This window comes from Mastomys coucha, unplaced genomic scaffold (assembly GCF_008632895.1).
Source record: "Mastomys coucha isolate ucsf_1 unplaced genomic scaffold, UCSF_Mcou_1 pScaffold3, whole genome shotgun sequence".
In the NCBI taxonomy this organism is placed as follows: domain Eukaryota; kingdom Metazoa; phylum Chordata; class Mammalia; order Rodentia; family Muridae; genus Mastomys; species Mastomys coucha.
In genome coordinates this window covers 10,589,308-10,606,688 of record NW_022196909.1, presented here as the reverse complement: position 1 = coordinate 10,606,688, position 17,381 = coordinate 10,589,308, and the positions used below count along the sequence as shown (strand labels likewise).

The following is a 17,381-nucleotide window of genomic DNA, read 5'->3' as shown; positions in this document are numbered from 1 at the left end:
AGCAATGTGATAATGATCCTGGTGTATAGTGGTGATGATGGTGGTGATGGTGACAAGAATCGGGGACACTGATCACACAGAACTGAAGGTGAAACGCAGGGCCTTTCACATGCTAGGCAAGTGTGCTACCCTGAGCTACATCCCAGGTCCCCTCCTTTTCACTTCATATGTCAAATTCGGGACTACCAAGGAGCTTTAAAAAAAAAAAAAACTGCTAAGAGTGTGTTTCTGGTGTAGCCACACTGGAGCCTGTTTAGATTCTCGACTCTCTTCCCACAGGCTTTCTGCAGGTTTCTACACCGTACACGCTGTCCTTCCCGCATGGTTGGGGACTGAATGTCTCTGAGCTTTGGCATCCCAGTCAGAGCACCTGGGCAGAGCGCCAATGTGGGACCACAGGGCAGAGAGAGTAACAGAAGATGAGGCCGAGTTCCAAGAAAGGCAGCACAAGCCTGGGTGAGATGTGACCATGTGGCCTGGGCCTGTGGCTATTTGTTCCCATCACATACGCACTTAGGGGTGTTAAAGAACTACCCCCACCCTGCACTATTTTTACCCACCTCATAACCAGTGCAATTTTTTTTTTTTTTTTTGCCCCCAGAAGGTGTCCGTGAGTCACTCTGCCCATGGAAACCTTCCCACAGTAACCTCAGGCAGAGCAGGGTGGGCAACCGTCGTTCCACAGTACCAGCTTGCTCAAACCTGAGGCACAGCACGGCTGGGATGTAGGTATGGACAGGAAGTGGGTACCAGCTTTGAGTATCTCTCCCCACTCGCCAGGGAGGACGGCACAGTCACGTGTATTGCTAGTCCTAAGCACCGCACCACATCTTCATGTCCCCTCTCATGGGACACTGTGATTAGCCACACCTTTGGATGAGGAGCTGAGCATTGAAGAGGCCGAAGCCCCTTGCCCAGCTGCTCAAGCCCAGGCCACTCTTGAGGAACTCTTTTTGACAGCTCATCCCATTCCAAACACTCATCTTGGGAAGCAGAGAGTAGTCGGTTGACCCGCTGGTCCACACCAGAGTCCCCCACCCCTGACTGCTCTGCTTGGCAGATGAGCCCTGGCCTTCACAGCTGACTTCCTGAAGGCTGTCACAGCCGGATGAGGAGGTGACAACAGGGTGGGTGCTGGTGGGGACCTGTGACCACAGTCTGGGGGTAGGGCAGGAAGTAGTAATGATATGACGTTGGCCAGGGTGGGCCTGCCTGGGGATCGATCGCAGCATTTTAAAAGCCTCCACTTGCAACGCAGGTGTCCCCCTGCGCTGCAGTGGGATCTCTGTGGGACTTCAGGTAAGGAGGAGGAAGGGTGGGAAGCAGGGAGGTTGGGATACCCCAGGAAGGGAGTTGGGAGGTACAGCCAGGAGGAACCAGAAATGCTAGTAGCGGGCCTTCAAGCTCATCTCTCATTCCTTTATCGGGCTGGTGACCACTCTGGGGTTCCTGTGTCAATGAGGACTATCCACAGTCTCAAAGGCTCTTTCCAGAAGTTCTGGCAGTTAGAGTTTGTAAATGATGGAAATGACCCAAGTATGGAGCACACTTATGACTGTACCATTGAGGAACGGGGTGAAAAGCTATCTTGAAAGATTCAAGGAAAGAGAGGGGAGAGGAAGGGAGGGGAGGGGAAGGAAAGGTATGGAAGAAAAAAGGAGGAAAAAGCCAAGTCCTGTAAATATATTCCCTGACAATACAAAAAAGGCCAGAAGGGGGATGACGTCTTTAGTCAAAGTCACCACTGTGCTGGTCTCCTAAGCAGGACGACCTGAAGGCTTAACAGGATTCTCCCAAGCTTGTTTATCTTCCAGCCTCACATGTCACCTAAATTCTTCGCCAAGTCACAGTTCTAGGCAGAGCATGGAAGGCTGCAGCTAGGTGCGAGGGAGGCCTCTGCTCACCTTGCTCCCTCACATAAGACCCTGCAGGCAAAGGAGGAAAAAAGAAACTCTGAGGGCCTTGGAAGAAGCCAGTCCTCCATCTGCAGTTCCTGTACGCTGGATAAAAAAGCACCTATTTCCGATGGTCTTAGAAACCACAAGATAGCAAAATTATAGTTATGAAGTCATGAAAATAAATTTATGGTTGGGGGTTCCCAGGACCATCAGAAATGTGTGTTTTCCTACGGCCGAGATCCACAGGTAGAGTAACACTGAGGCAGAGAGGAGATAGAAGGAGATGGAAAACCAGGCCCCTGTGGCTCCTCCTCAAAGCAAGGAAGAGCCTTCTAATGGATTGCTGCCCAGTAACAGGCAACCGGTAGGTGCCCGTCCTGCCATTGAGAAGTACTTGGCAGGGAATGTCAGGACAGAAAACTGGAGCAGTGGAAGGGCTTGCAAGGATGCAGTTTAAGGTTCCCCCACACTACAGCCAAGGACATAGAAACAGGGCAGCCTTCATCCATTGTAGTAGAGTTGGGGCCGAAGCCCTTGGCAGGAGGCTCAGAGCAGCCATGGGGGATCTGCAGGGAGCTCACTGTCTCCTCACATCTACCTGTACGGGAGAGACAGAAGTCACTGCTGGAATTAGAGATGGAGAGAAAGTAAGAATTGGTGGCGGCGCACGCCTTTAATCCCAGCACTTGGGAGGCAGAGGCAGGCAGATTTCTGAGTTCGAGGCCAGCCTGGTATACAGAGTGAGTTCCAGGACAGCCAGGGCTACACAGAGAAACCCTGTCTCGAAAAAAACAAAACAAAAAAAACCAAAAACAAACAAACAAAAAACCAAAATAAAACAAAAAAAAAGAATTAGCTAGGAGCCATGCCTGGTGCCACAGGCTTGAGATCATAGCTCCTCCACAAGTTCAAGGCTAACCTAGGCAACACAATGACTTCAGAGCTATCCTGAGCAGTAATACCTTGTGCCGAAATAAATAAATAAATAAATAAATAAATAAATAAATAATAAGAAGTAGGGTGTGGCTCCATGGCGGAACACTTGCCTATGGTGCATAAGGCTCTGAGGGATGAAGGATGCGTCCCTTCATCCCAGAATGGGGGAGGGAAATCAGGTAGGAAAAGTGTCCCTCTCTGGATAGAAAATGGCACATCTCCAGAGCCGAAACCTTTTACAGATGCTCTGTCCGGGGTCACAGCCTTCAATCTTGATTCTTGCTAGATCTGAGATGATAAAATTGTAGCATGGGGATTCCTCCTGGCTGTGTAACTCTTGGCTATATGCTTCTCTGTACGATAGACAAAGCCAGTACAGCTCCAGCATGCAATAACTAAAGAGAAGTTCACTCTCTCTCTCTCCTGATGCTCCCCAGTCTCGAGTGAGAGGTCAGCATCCTTCATCCCTGTTCCCACAGCTTTCCAGAGTTTATGACCACGGTGCCTACAGCATCATGGCCGTGTCCCTGCTCCTCCTGGGCCTTTTCCTGCTGCTGCCACGACCTGTCCCTGCTCCCTGCTACACGGCCACTCGGGCAGAATGCAAGCAGAAGCACAAGTTCGTGCCAGGTGCATGGGTGGCTGGGGAAGGCGTGGATGTGACCACCCTCCGCCGCTCCGGCTCCTTCCCAGTGAACACACAGAAGTTCCTGAGGCCTGACCGCACCTGCACCCTCTGTAAAAACTCCCTAATGAGAGACGCTATACAGCGCCTACCCGTGGCAATCACCCACTGGCGGCCTCACGGCTCACACTGCCAGAGGAATGTGGCCGCAGTCAAGGTCAGCACCACGGAGGGTGTGGCCCGGGAGGCAGCTGCTAATATCAATAACGACTGGCGTGTGGGGCTGGACGTGAATGTGAAGCCAGAGGTGAACACGCACGCGTCCATAGCTGCCTCCCACTCCAAGGTAGCCAATTTTGCAGCTGAGAAGACCCATCAGGACCAGTACAACTTTAATACTGACACAGTGGAGTGTCGCATGTACAGGTAAGAGCTGAGGCAGGGGAGAGAGGAACCGGAAAATAGCGGGACACTCTAAGGGGTCTAGGAGCTCCGGAATAGCTGAGTGGAGTTTACCTACAGTTTCACGGGAGGACCCCAAGTCCTGACTACTCTAGAATCAGTAGTTCTTAACCTTCCCAACGCGGTGACCCTCTAATACAGTTCCTAATGTGATGACTCCAGCCATAAAATGATTTCGTTGCTACTTTAGAACTGTAATTTTGCTACTGTTATGAACCATAATGTAAATATCTGATATCCAGGCTATCTGACATGCGACCCCCGTGTGAGTCTTGACTCACAGGTTAAAAATCGCTACTCTAGATTAATTTCTGTTGCTGCAATAAAATGTCCCGACCAAAAGGCCACTGAGGAGAGAGGGCTTATTTCAGTCACACTTCTGGGTTACAGTCCCCCATGGCTTGATGTGACACAGCTGGGCACATCATACCTACAGTCAAGAGCAGGGGGAAATGAACGAGTCCCTGCCGAGTGCTCAGCTAGCCTTCTCTATTGTTAGGCAGTCCAGGCCCCCAAACAGGAAATGATGCTACCCACTTCCCGGCTGGGCCTTCCCACATCAATTAAGGCAATCAAGACAATCCTCTCCAGGCAAGACCACAAGCCGACCTGATCTAGAAAATTCCTCCCTAAGACGCTCTCCCCAAGTAATTTTGGTTGTATCAAGCTGACAATGAAAACTAACTGTGGCACTGGTCTTTAGATGGCAGACCCTACAGCCCTATCTATCTATCTATCTATCTATCTATCTACCTACCTATCATCTATCACCTATCTTATCTATACATCTTTCTTTCTACCTATCATCTATGTATCTATGTAACTATGTATATATCTATCTATGTATCTGTCTGTATGTACGTGTATCTATCTTTGTATCTGTTTATCTATGTAACTATGTATTTATCTATGTATCTATCTAACTGTATGTATGTACCCATCATCTATGTGTGTATGTACCTATATAACTACCTATGTAACCATCTAAGTATCCATCTATGTAACTATGTATGTATCTATCATTTATCTATGTTTTATGTATCTATGTAAGTGTATGTATCTATATATCTATGTATGCATGTATATTTGTATGTATCTATCTCTCTGTATGTACCTATTATATAACTATCTCTGTATATCTCTCTATATATATACACATATACAGATATATGTATATATACACACATATATATATGTGCATACACACCCACACACACATACACCCATATATATACACTCTATCCATGATAGATCTCCTCTATGTATTAGCACCTACATCCAGAGAGAGGGGAGATTGAAGCAAGATTGTCCCTGAGAGCTAGCTTGGTGACATTTAAATACAGACAATGAGCACCTAAACCCTCTCTTCTAGGCATTGTCAAACTCCCATGGATTCTTCCTGGGTAGGGACAGAGATAGAACACCTGACCATGTCCTCCCTCCTCAATGCATGGACACACAGTGACTCCACGTAGCCTGCACTAGTTTCTCAGACTTTTAATTTGGAGGTTTCTCTGTGTAGCCCTGGCTGTCCTGGAACTCCCTCTGTAGACCAGGCTGGCCTTGGAACTCACAGAGATCCACCTGCCTCTGCCTCCTGAGTGCTGGAATTAAAGGCATGTGCAACCACCACCTGACATCTAAAAAATATTTCTTTACTTTTTTCATGTAATTTTTTTTTACTGTGGGTCTGTGTGTCTCAGCAAGTGTAAGGAGATCAGAAGACAAACTGTGGGTATCTTTTCTTCTGCTTCTACTAAGTGGGTTCTGGGGATCGAACTCAGGTTAGCAGGCTTAGCAGCAAGCTTTACTCCCTACTCCCTACTCTACATCCACATACTTTACAATTTTAGATAGTATATATTAATTCTAAATTTTAACAATGGGTTTCACTACATGTGTATATTTTTGAGTTTTTGTTTGTTTGTTTGTTTGTTTGTTTTTCAAGACAGGGTTTCTCTGTATAGCCCTGGTTGTCCTGGAACTCACTCTGTAGACCAGGCTGGCCTCGAACTCAGAAATCTGCCTGCCTCTACCTCCCAAGTGCTGGGATTAAAGGCGTGCGCCACCACTGCCTGGCTACATGTGTATATTTTTAATCACAATATTTTTTATCTCAACTCTTGCTAACTCCTCTGTTTTTCCCAGCTAGCCCCCGTGTACTTTCATGTCTGTGTGTATATATGGGGGAGAGGGGTCTTGAATGGGGCTATTAAATCAGGAAATACCATCCACTCGGCTCCTCTAACGCTATGCCCTCTCCACAGTTTTCGCGTGGTACAAAAACCTCCACTCCATCCTGACTTCAGAAAGGCCCTCAGAGGCCTTCCCCCCAACTTTAACAGCTCCACGGAGCATGCTTATCACAGGCTCATCTCCTCCTACGGCACCCACTTTATTACGGCTGTGGACCTAGGTGGCCGCATCTCGGTCCTCACGGCCCTGCGTACCTGTCAGCTGACCCTGGAAGGACTCACAGCTGATGAGGTAGCAGACTGTCTGAACGTGGAGGCCCAGGTCAGCATCGGTGCCAAAGCCAGTGCCTCAAGCGAATACAAAGCTTGTGAGGAGAAGAAGAAACAACACAAAATCACCACCTCTTTCCACCAGACCTACCGCGAGCGTCACGTGGAAGTGCTCGGCGGCCCCCTTGACTCCACGCATGATCTGCTCTTTGGGAACCAAGCCACACCAGAGCAGTTCTCCACCTGGACAGCCTCACTGCCCAGCAGGCCTGGTCTGGTGGACTACAGCCTAGACCCCCTGCACACATTACTGGCAGACCGGGACCCGAAGCGGGAGGCACTGAGACAGGCTATCAGCCATTACGTGATGAGCAGGGCCCGCTGGCGAAACTGTAGCCGGCCCTGCAGGCCAGGCCAGCATAAGAGTAGTCGAGATTCATGCCAGTGTGTGTGCCAGGATTCGAAGGTCACCAACCAGGACTGCTGTCCACGCCAGAGGGGCTTGGCCCATTTGGTGGTAAGCAATTTCCGGGCAGAGAATCTGTGGGGAGACTACATCACAGCTACCGATGCCTACCTAAAGGTCTTTTTTGGTGGCCAGGAGTTCAGGACTGGTGTCGTGTGGAACAATAACAATCCCAAGTGGAATGACAAGATGGACTTTGGGACTGTGTTCCTGTCCACAGGGGGACCGCTCAGGGTGCAGGTCTGGGATGCGGATAACGGTTGGGATGATGACCTTCTTGGGTCTTGTGACAGGTCTCCCCACTCTGGTATCCAAGAGACAACCTGTAACCTGAACCACGGCAAGGTAAAATTCCTCTACCATGCCAAGTGTTTGCCCCATCTCACTGGAGGAACCTGCCTGGAGTATGCCCCCCAAGGGCTTCTGGGAGATCCTCCAGGAAACCGCAGTGGGGCTGTGTGGTAAAATAATTAAGAATAAGAATAACGTGCCTGAGAGCTGGGTGTAGTAGTGTACTCCTTTAATCCCAGCGTTTGGGAGGCAGAGACAGGTGGATCTCTATGAGTTCAAAGCCAGCCTGGTCTACATAGTGAAACCCTCAAAAACAGGAATGGTCAACTGACTTCTCCCTGGGGATCTGCAATGGCTTACTATGCAGTAGAGAGGCCATTAGAGTGGCTGAGTTTTTACAATAGAGCTCCACTGACTCTCCCTTCCACACTGCCTCAGCCCTCCAATGTCCCCAAGCTTGGCAAGGACTGCTGCTCAGCATAAACATAGGCCAGGAGCCCAGCGGAAGGTCAGAAGCTGTCTCCACCCAGCTGTAAATCCCTCTCTCCTCTTGGCAAGATCATCTGTTAGAGACAAGTCCTGTGTCCCTATCCCTGTGTACCTCCTGTCCCTCATTCTGCTCCTGATGAGTGAAGCCCTGTGTCACCAAGCACATGGCTTGACAGAGGGCTATAAATATGATGTAACGGTAAGCATGCTGGTGGCCTGGTGGCAAAGAAGAGGGGACAAAGGATGCCCCAGCGATAGACTTCTATGTCCAACAACCCAGTTTTATAAGATGGATGGTCAGATCCTATAAGTGCACCGCTTTTTCTAATTCTGCTGGTGATGTGGGACCCCCAACCCCTTACCCTCTATGTCAAGAAACAGTAGCATAAGTGTGGCAATAAATAATGATAGGCATTCGGTTTCTGGCTGAAAGACAATGTGGAACAGTGGGGACTGCGGTGAACTGGCAGGAGCATCCTGAAGGGACTGCAGCTTTACTTGGGAAATCTGAGGCCAGGACACAGGGTCTTCTCACTTCTTTTATTTATATTTATCTATTTGTGTGTGTGTGTGTATAAGTATGTATGTGTGTATAGGTATGTGTGTATAGGTATGTGTGCATGCATGTATGTATGTATATGTATGTATGTATGTATGTATGTATGTAGGTGTGTTTGCATTTGTGTATAGGTATGTATGTGTATATATATGTATGTGTGGATGTGTGTACATATTGTGTATGTATCTGTATGTATGCAAGTGTGTATAGGTATGTGTGTATGTGTGTCTATATGTGTGTATGTATATGTATGTATATGAGTGCCTGCACATGCATGTGCATATGTATACCATAACACAAACATGGAAGTCAGAAGACAAAATGCAGAAGTCAGTTGTCTCCACCCATAATGTGGATTCTGATTATCAAACGCAGGAGTGTAACTCAAGTTGTGAGACTTGACAGCAAGCACCTAAACCCACTGAGTCATCTCCAGCCCCTTCTCACCTCCTCTCTTTTATTTTATGTGTATGAGCATTTAGCTAGCACCTCTCTCTCTTTCTCTCTCTTTCTCTCTTTCTCTCTCTCTCTCTCTCTCTCTCTCTCTCTCTCTCTCTCTCTCTGTGTGTGTGTGTGTGTGTGTGTGTGTGTGTGTGTTTGTGTGTGTGTGCCTGGTACCTAAGGAAGTCAGAAGAGGCGTTGGATTGTCTGGAACTGGCTCTGCAGATGGTTGTGAGCCAGCATGTGGATGCTGGGAATCAAACCTGGGTCTTCCTGGAGAATAGCAAGTGCCCCTAACCACTGAGCCAACTCTCCCACCCCTTCTTCTCATGTCTTAAAGTAACCCAGGAGTCACAACCTGGCTTCCATTTTACTTCACATAAATAAACTCCTAAGCAGACCCAGTATAAGACAGACAGAGAAGGAAAAAGAGGAGAGGATGTGTGCAAGTAAGCATGTGTATGTACATGTGTGTATGCATGTGCATATGTGTCAGTGTCTGTGCGTGCATGTGCAGGCTGTAACCAGTCCAGGGCTGCACATCTGGAAGAGTCAGCTCCCTGGAGAATCCATCTGCACGCGTTGATAGAAGTTCTCCTCTACTTCATACCTTGGGGAAGCAGCGGTTCTAACAAGCTGGTCTGAGAGCCGCTCAGTTCAGCCTGCTCAGCCAGCACATCACATCAGGATCTGATATCCCAGAGCCAGGCCACAGAGTGCAGGCAGCGTTTGTGGCAGCGTCAGAGCTGCGGCAGGGCATGCCTGTGCAGGGCCGTATGTGGTCAGAGGGGCTCAGAGGAACCGTGCAAATCCTGATGGGTTTGAAAGTCCCAGCAAGATAAACCGAGGTCTGGGTAAGACCCAGAGACCCAAACCCCAATCTCTGTTGTCGCAGCAACTGTAAATCCCCAGCAAGCAGAAGGATCAGAAGGGCCTAGAAGCCCATGGTAACCACTGTTCTAACACGTTTCCTGTCTCAGCCGCACACAAGCAAGAGCACAGGAGACCTTGCTTGACAGCTCGACACAGGACACTACCTGTGGCTTTCGGGGTGAAACAGAGGTGGTTGTGAGCCAAACCCCATCAAGAAAACAGATCTGCAGGACGGGAGTGGGACAGGACAGGACTCACTCAGCAAGCCCTTTACCGTACCTCAGTTTCTCTCAAAGGATATTCTGTGTTCTCCTTTCTCGGGACTGCTTGAAGAGGGGCTGCCAGCCTCTGTCTGGTAAAAGAAGGGATCCTGGGGAGAGGTCATTAACCTTAAAAGGTCAAAGGTCATCCGGCAGCCCCTCTTGATTTCACATATAGATGAACGGAGGTCTGAGGGAATGGAGGACCGTTGTTTGAATAGAGTTTTTTGAGTGGTTTTTTTTCCTCTTTTTTTTTTTTTTTTTTGTTGTCCAACAAAGAATTTAACCATGGTCAAAGATATTAATGGCAGAAATAGGACAGCCAGTTCTCTGATTCCTGGCACGCCACCCTGGGCACAATGTTGAGAGGCCAAGAATATAGGAGAGAGTTTATTTGTATTTTTTTAAAGATGTTATTTTTATGTGTATAAATGTTTTGCCTTCGGATATATATGGAGACCATTAAGAGGGTGCCAGATCCCGGAGAACTAGAGTTAAGGACCGTTGTGAGCTGCCAGGTGGATGTTGAAAACTGCTGTCCCTGGAGGCACCTCCCACAGGCGTTGTCCGCTCTCAAAGGCCTCTTATTGGATCCGCCTCTGGGGAAAGCAGCATACACTGGCCATGTCATTGCTGTATGGAAAACCCTTCCTTCTGGCTGGGAAAGGTATGTCTGTTCATAGAGTGTGTACCTGGAAAGCAAGAGGCCCTAAGCTCAGATCCCAGACACCACATAAAGGGCTGACCTTGTAAGAAAGCCCGGAACTGAGGAGGCAAAGGTAGGAGGATCCCTGAGTCTCACTGGCCAGCCATTTCAGCCTAATCGGTGAACATCAGGGCAGTAAGAGACCCTGACTGAAGAAAGTGAGTGGACCTTGTTTCTGAGGATGACACCAGATATTGTCCTCTGACCTCTACATATGCATGCACGCGTGCGCACGCGCACACATACACACAGTCTCTACACATGCATACACAGACACATACACCACCCACACATACAAACACACATACACACATGCAGACACAAAACATTCACATACATAGACACACAGATGGATACAGGCAAACACACACACTTCCTTTTTCTTTTATGTGTATGAGTGTCTTGCCTACATGCAAGGGTAGACATGCCTGCCTGATGCCCACAGAGGTCAGAAAAGAGTGTTTAGAGTCGTTTGAAACTGGAGTTATAAATGGCTGTGAACACCATATAGGTGTACCAAGCCAAGGTGCACCTTACCCAGAGTGGAGAGATCAACTCCAGCTTGTTCTTGCTCCCCCTCAATGAGCTAGCCATCTGAATAGTTCCTTTGGGAACTGACTTCTACTTAGAGATGTCACACCTCCCCAGAGTCAGGGCAGTCCTGACATCAAGTAGATGTCAGTGATGGGCAGTGTCCAGAGCTGCTGGAACCAAGGCCATGAATATGGAGGGTCTCACTGGAGGTTAGGATTTGAGCTACTTACACAGAGACAAGCCTCAGCCACAAGAAGGACCCTGAAAAGCAATTAAGGACTGACTTTCACCAATAAAGAGACCTCCATCCTCTCTTCAAAGATGTGACCCAGACCCAGCCTGTGGTCTGACACCTAGGCTCTATCAACTCTCTTAGACACACTGAAACCACATGAAACTGCTCCTCCAACCCCAGTTGGTGTCCCCGGCTGTGATGCAAAGGGGACAGAACAGAGATTTCTAGACAGTTTTGGAGCTCAGAGGGTCTCAACTGTAATTCCAGAATTGTCCCACCCTGCGAGTGCGCAATGTCACCTCATCAGTCTACAGGGCAGGCGCCATGAGGTACCGCCATCCCTGAGCCTGGAAGATACCCGAATCCTTCTGCATCTCCCTTCCCACAGGCTGGTCCTCAACTCCAGCTAGCTCAGACCGGAACAGCTGCTGTTGTTCTGCAGGCTATAACCAGGTTTTGTTGTTCACTGTGAGGCCTCAATGGCACATCTGGACTCACAGTTAATCTCCCCAACATCTGGTTCTTGGTTTATTCTTAAAAAGAGCAGTGATGTCAGCTTTCTGACTCTGACGGGACCTTGAGCTTTTCTCTGGGAACTCCAGCCTCCCTGTGATCACGACATAAGGCTGTCCCCAAGGAGGCCAGCCTCGCCTCTCTGCTCTCACTGCCCTCAAGATTCAGACCCACTGAGCTCCAGGAAGTTTTCTCGGTGTCCTGCAAAGGCCAGCAGGCGGTAATGGAGCAAGCAAGGGACATTGTCACCGCCCATGTGTATTCCTCCCCAGGGTGGGTTCTACGGCACCATATGAATTCATTTTGTAAAATATTTTTCCAAGTGGGATAATGGGAAGAGAGCCCTTGATGCTTTCTCTGCCCCTTTCCCCGCCTCCCTCCCCTTGACCACTCTTCCACACTCTTCCCCTCACCTTGTCTCTTCCCCCACCTTCCCCTTCCCTTCCAGGTGGCCTCTCCTGGGGACTGTAACGCTTTAGGCCTTGGGTAGGTTTTAACTTCTCTCACCGTCTCAATAGCCTAGTAAGGTAGAGACGGGTCTTCCCATCAAAGAAATGGGGTAAATTTTACAGATACCGTAAGACCTCAGAAGTTTACCTACAGTTTTTATGCACAGCATCCCTGGGGCTCTCCTTCATATACTCCATACGCTCACTCCTAGTGCTGTTGTTGGGTTCAGGGTGGAAGTCAAAGAAACTCACTTCAGAGACAGAAGCTTAAAACTAAAAGCTTTATTTTCTGCACGCACAGGGAGCTGGCCAGTTTTGGATCGGAACCAAGTCCCCAAAGACAGATTATACATTTTTATAGGATGGGAACACAGAGCAAGGGGCATGGGATGGGCTGATGCATTGACCAGTCATATTTTGACACAAGGGGTTAGGCAAGGAAGTCAACCTTGGTGACTGGGCCTTATCCGGGTCACCTGGTTACGGGGTACTTTGAGTCAGCTTTTGCAGCCAGGTCCCCTCCTGGACTCTGGTCTGGACTTTGAGAATGATAAAGAATCAAAGGAGTGGAAATGCTATATGCAGTCAATTAAGTCAAGCCAGGCTGCCTGCCTTGAGTTAATTGACTGCACACAGCACATTTATGGCTTGTGTGCCTCCGTTTAGGTAACGGGATAAGAGCATCTTCCCTCTGCATCTTTAACTGGTTAACAGACAAGACATGAAACACCTGAAGGAGCAGGGTTGGACTCAGGAAACTGTCTTCCATCCGTGCCGCTGTAGCAGACCCACCCAAAGACATACTCTCCCAGGAGCAATGCGCCCCTGACACCCTGCCATGCCAATGTCCTAAAAACATGACAAAGCATATATAAGGTAAGATTTCTACGTCTGTGTACCATCCAGTGGCATCCAATGTGTGCACAATATTACACAGCCATCACTGACAAGCAGACCCCAAAACTTTCATCCTCTTCAAAACAATGCCATGTCCATGGTGCTAAAATCTTTCATGGTGGGGGTGAGGTGGGGTGGAGGGCAGTGCAAGCCACATCTACCCCCTCTTCTAAGGCACCAATGACACAGAGAGGTACAATTCCTCCAAGATTCATAATGGGGAACTGAGTTTATTGGCATAGATGAGGGGTTGCTTACCGTCATAGTTTATATATGCTTGGCCCAGGGAATGGCACTTTTAGAAGGCATGACCTTGTTGGAGTAGGTGTGTCACTGTGGGTGTGGGCTTTAAGACCCTCATCCTAGCTGCCTGGAAGTCAGTATTCTGCTAGCAGTCTTCAGATGAAGATGTAGAACTCTCAGCTCCTCCTGCACCATGCCTGCCTGGAGGCCACCATGTTCCCGCCTTGATGATCATGGACTGAACCTCTGAACCTGTAAGCCAGCCCCAACTAAATGTTGTCCTTATAAGAGTTGCCTTGGTCATGGTGCCTGTTCACAACAGTAAAACCCTAAGACACTTAAGACACTTATGGAGGGGAAGTGGCGAGGGGAGAGGAGGTTCTCTCCCCATCTAAGAGGCCTCACCTGAAAAGCCTTACCCAACAAAGATGCCGGCTTCTTGGTAGCTGCATAGTAGAAGTCCACCTCCCCTACTTGTCCCACCTAGATTTCCAGCCCCTCCCCCACCCACACGCAATTAAGGCAGCGCTGCATACAAAGGGTAGTTCGGAGCTGCTGGATACTCAGAGGAGAGAGTCTCATAACAAATGCAACTGGGGGCTGGAGAAATGGCTCAGCGGTTAAGACCACTCACTTGCTCTTCCACGGGTCCTGAGTTCAATTTCCAGCAACCACATGGTGGCCCACAACCATCTGTAATGAGAATCCAGTGCCTTCTTCTGGTGTGTCTAAAGACAGTGACAGTGTACTTACATAAAATAAATAAAATCTTAAAAAAAAAAAAAAACCAACAACTGGGATAATCATTTTGTAAGGGAACACTGCTGAACTCCCCAAGATGGTGGTTGCTTAACTCACTCACTCACAAGAGCCCACAACAGTATAACCCCAGCTCTCGAAACTTCTGTCCTAGCCTCTGACATCCTGTCCTTCGCTCTGCGCTGGGTACTGGGTGTGCTTGAAGAATTCCAAACTCTCTGTTCTGTGTCTGGCTTCTGTCTCTGTCCAGCTGTGTTGGCTCAGAGCGGCATTCTGTCTGTGCCTGAGTAACGCTATGAACACTGGTGTTAAAGCGTCGAAGCACCCTGCTTTTAGATTCTTGCCTCCGAGTGTGGATTGCGGCTCATGCGGGAGTTCTGTCTGAGCTTTTGAAAATCCACTAGACATCTTCCCTCAACCACAATCCCACCTGTGTGGGATACAGACTTGCCACAGGTGCACGGGGATGGCCCGCTTCCTCAGCCATCTCTCCCTTATACTCTCCTCACAATAGTGAGGTTAGGCCTCTACAGAGGATTCTGCCTGGAAGGCCACCTCCTCTGCCACAGAGCCCTCAGTTCTGGTGAGGATCTCGTGGAAGGAAAGAGGGCAGCTCACTCTAGTAGACCTGCAGAGGCCCCTCCTCAGCAGCCAGCCCTTCCCTTCCAAGAACTTAGACTCACGGTGACTGCTAAGAGGGTCCTCTCCACCTGTGACAGCAGAAGGCAGCCCCTGAGTGGCCCTGGGACAGGTGTCCAGCGTGGGTTCCCCTCCCCACCACCACCACAAGCATAGAAACCAGGCAGAGCAGAAAGGCCTGGGTTACGATGTAACTGGCAGCATAAACACACATCTGTTTATAATCTTACAAGCACAACAAAAACAAGAACTGTGGAACCAGTTGAGAAGGCCAACTGGTTGGTAGGAAATTACACAACTTTCTGTTTGTAAAATGGCTTCACATGTGGAAATCATAGAAGAACTTGCAGGGACTCTTTCTCTCCACCCTTATAGGATCCTGGGGATCAAACTCGGGTCATTAGGATTTGTGGCAAGAGCCTTCATCTGCTAAGCCGTCTTGACAGCCCTACATGACTTTCTTAAGAAATCAAAATGAGGGGCTGAATTGATGGCTCAGCAGTTAAGAACACTGGCTGTTCTTCCAAAGAACCCCGGTTTCAATTCCCAGCACCCACACAGCAGCTCGTAACTGTCTGTAATTCCATTTCCAGGAGATCTGACACCCTCACACAAACATACACGCAGGCAGAATGTACATAAAATAAACACAAATTATTGGGGAAAAAAAAAAAAAAACCAAACCCTCACGCCTTTAACCCCAGCACTTGGGAGGCAGAGGCAGGCAGATTTCTGAGTTTTGAGACCAGCCTGGTCAACAGAGAGAGTTCCAGGACAGCCAGGGCTAGCTACACAAGAGAAATCCTGTCTCAGAAAAACAAAACAAAAAAGAAAGAAAATAAATAAACCAAAATGCTTCCAATTAAAGTCATTCTGATCATGCTTATTTATTAAACAAAACATGGGATTTGTCTCCTGAGTCAAGAGCAGAGGAAATGCCTCTTATCTGTTATTTACAGGTCTGTGGCCCTGCTGGGGGGTATGAGAGGTTACACTTTGTCACCTTCAGCCATGTATCTGAACATGCTAGAAAGGCTTCATTTGAAAGGCTCCAATGATTCCTTTCTTTTTTTAAAATTATTTATTATTTAATTTATGTATATGAGTACACTGTTGCTGTCTTCAGATATCAGAAGAGGGCATCAGAATCTCATTACAGATGGCTGTGAGCCACCATGTAGTTGCTGGGAATTGAACTCAGGACCTCTGGAAGAGCAGTCAGTGCTCTTAACCACTGAGCCATCATCTCTCCAGCCCCAGTGATTCCTTCCTCACCTAGTGTACCGACCATTTCTAAAAGCGCCATTCACTGCCTGCCCTTACTGAACTAACGGAACCGGACAAGATTCCATCCGGCACACATTGATAATTCCAGCCCTCTGTTAACTGAGATGGGAACACTGTCTTTGGAAGATTGTCGTGAATTCAGAGATAGATAGCCTAGGCTATATGTATAGTAAGACCTAGGCCAGGCTGGACCCTATCTCGAAAGAACAGAAAGAACTTCAGGAAGCAGGTAGGTCCTTGTGCTCCCAGGCAAGCGCTTGAGAAACCAGCAATGTTAAATGACCACGATCATTTCTTCAAAGGGAGAGCTGTATAACCCGCTTTCCGCCCAGAAGGCTGGGAATGGATGTGGTTAATAGCCGGGTGATTTCTATGCTGGCTGGCCAGGCCACACCCCAGACTCTTGTTTATCCTTGCCAGTCTATACCACTACCCTCCCTGAGTCCCTTACCATGAGCACTGTTTATCTTGAGCCTGTTTTCTCAGTCTATAGAACCCATCTTTATGGAAGATGTCGTTTGTCCTTTGCCAAGAGTTCCGATGTAATCTTGTCTTAAGCTTTGTTGTACATGCGAGACCGAGTTAGTTATCACCGGGAGACCTTTTTGCCAAATTGTTCTGTGCTTAAACATGCCCGGAATAAACAACCCAGTGTCGGACTCTCAAAGTTTGAAACTACACTGGCCAGACTTCCTTGCCTCTCTCAGATTGACACTCTGATTGGCAGAGACCCCTGTAACTTATTTAATTATTTCTATCCCTGTCTAGCTTCCAATAAACAAGACTCAGGCTGTGATTTGTTTGCGAAACTACTGGGGAATTACCCTAATTTAATCTATATTTTCTATTGGCTAGACTGGCCGCTTCCCTGTGCTCCCCAAATACTTGCTGTTTGCTTCTTCCTGGCTTGTGTCTGCTCCAGCAGTTGGTTCTGGAGGGTGATTCACTCGGGCACGTGTTCCAGCTCCATCACCTCTGATGGAGACCTTCTCTTCTCCCTTTTTCTTCCTCCCCCACGCTCCTCCTCTCTCCCTCTCGGTTCCTACCCCTGACCACACCGACCTCCCCAGCCAGGTCACCCAAGCCCTGCCTCCTTCTCTTCTCCCCAGTAACCGGCTATCGTAAGTTTTATTTAACCAATAGTTTTAAATTGGGGGGGCAAAGGCTCGGTATACATAGGAATTCGCTCCTCTTTGGGCAGTCAGATCTTGGGGTACAGAATTTAGTGTCTGCATACACAGCACCCCAAACCAACCTGCAACAGACCACCATTTTCTTTAAAAAGTCCCATGGCTGAATGAATCCATTCAAAGGCACAGCAGGCTGAAGAGTGCTAGGCTATACCGGGGGCGGT

The 17,381-nt window shown here is 48.5% G+C and overlaps 1 protein-coding gene across 2 annotated transcripts; it reads left to right on the top strand.

The window, feature by feature from the left end:
• The first annotated feature begins 1,212 nt into the window (after window positions 1-1,212).
• Window positions 1,213-8,048, top strand: Prf1 (perforin 1). 2 transcript variants are annotated; one of them, XM_031347401.1, is made up of 3 exons: window positions 1,213-1,299; window positions 3,314-3,885; window positions 6,189-8,048. In XM_031347401.1, the coding sequence occupies exons 2-3, from the start codon at window positions 3,350-3,352 to the stop codon at window positions 7,315-7,317; spliced, it is 1,665 nt and encodes a 554-aa protein (XP_031203261.1). In that variant the 5' UTR covers window positions 1,213-1,299; window positions 3,314-3,349; the 3' UTR covers window positions 7,318-8,048. The 2 variants fall into 2 exon arrangements, with proteins under 2 accessions (XP_031203261.1, XP_031203262.1); XM_031347402.1 differs by having other exon boundaries at window positions 1,260-1,299; window positions 3,272-3,885.
• Window positions 8,049-17,381: the final 9,333 nt, after the last annotated feature.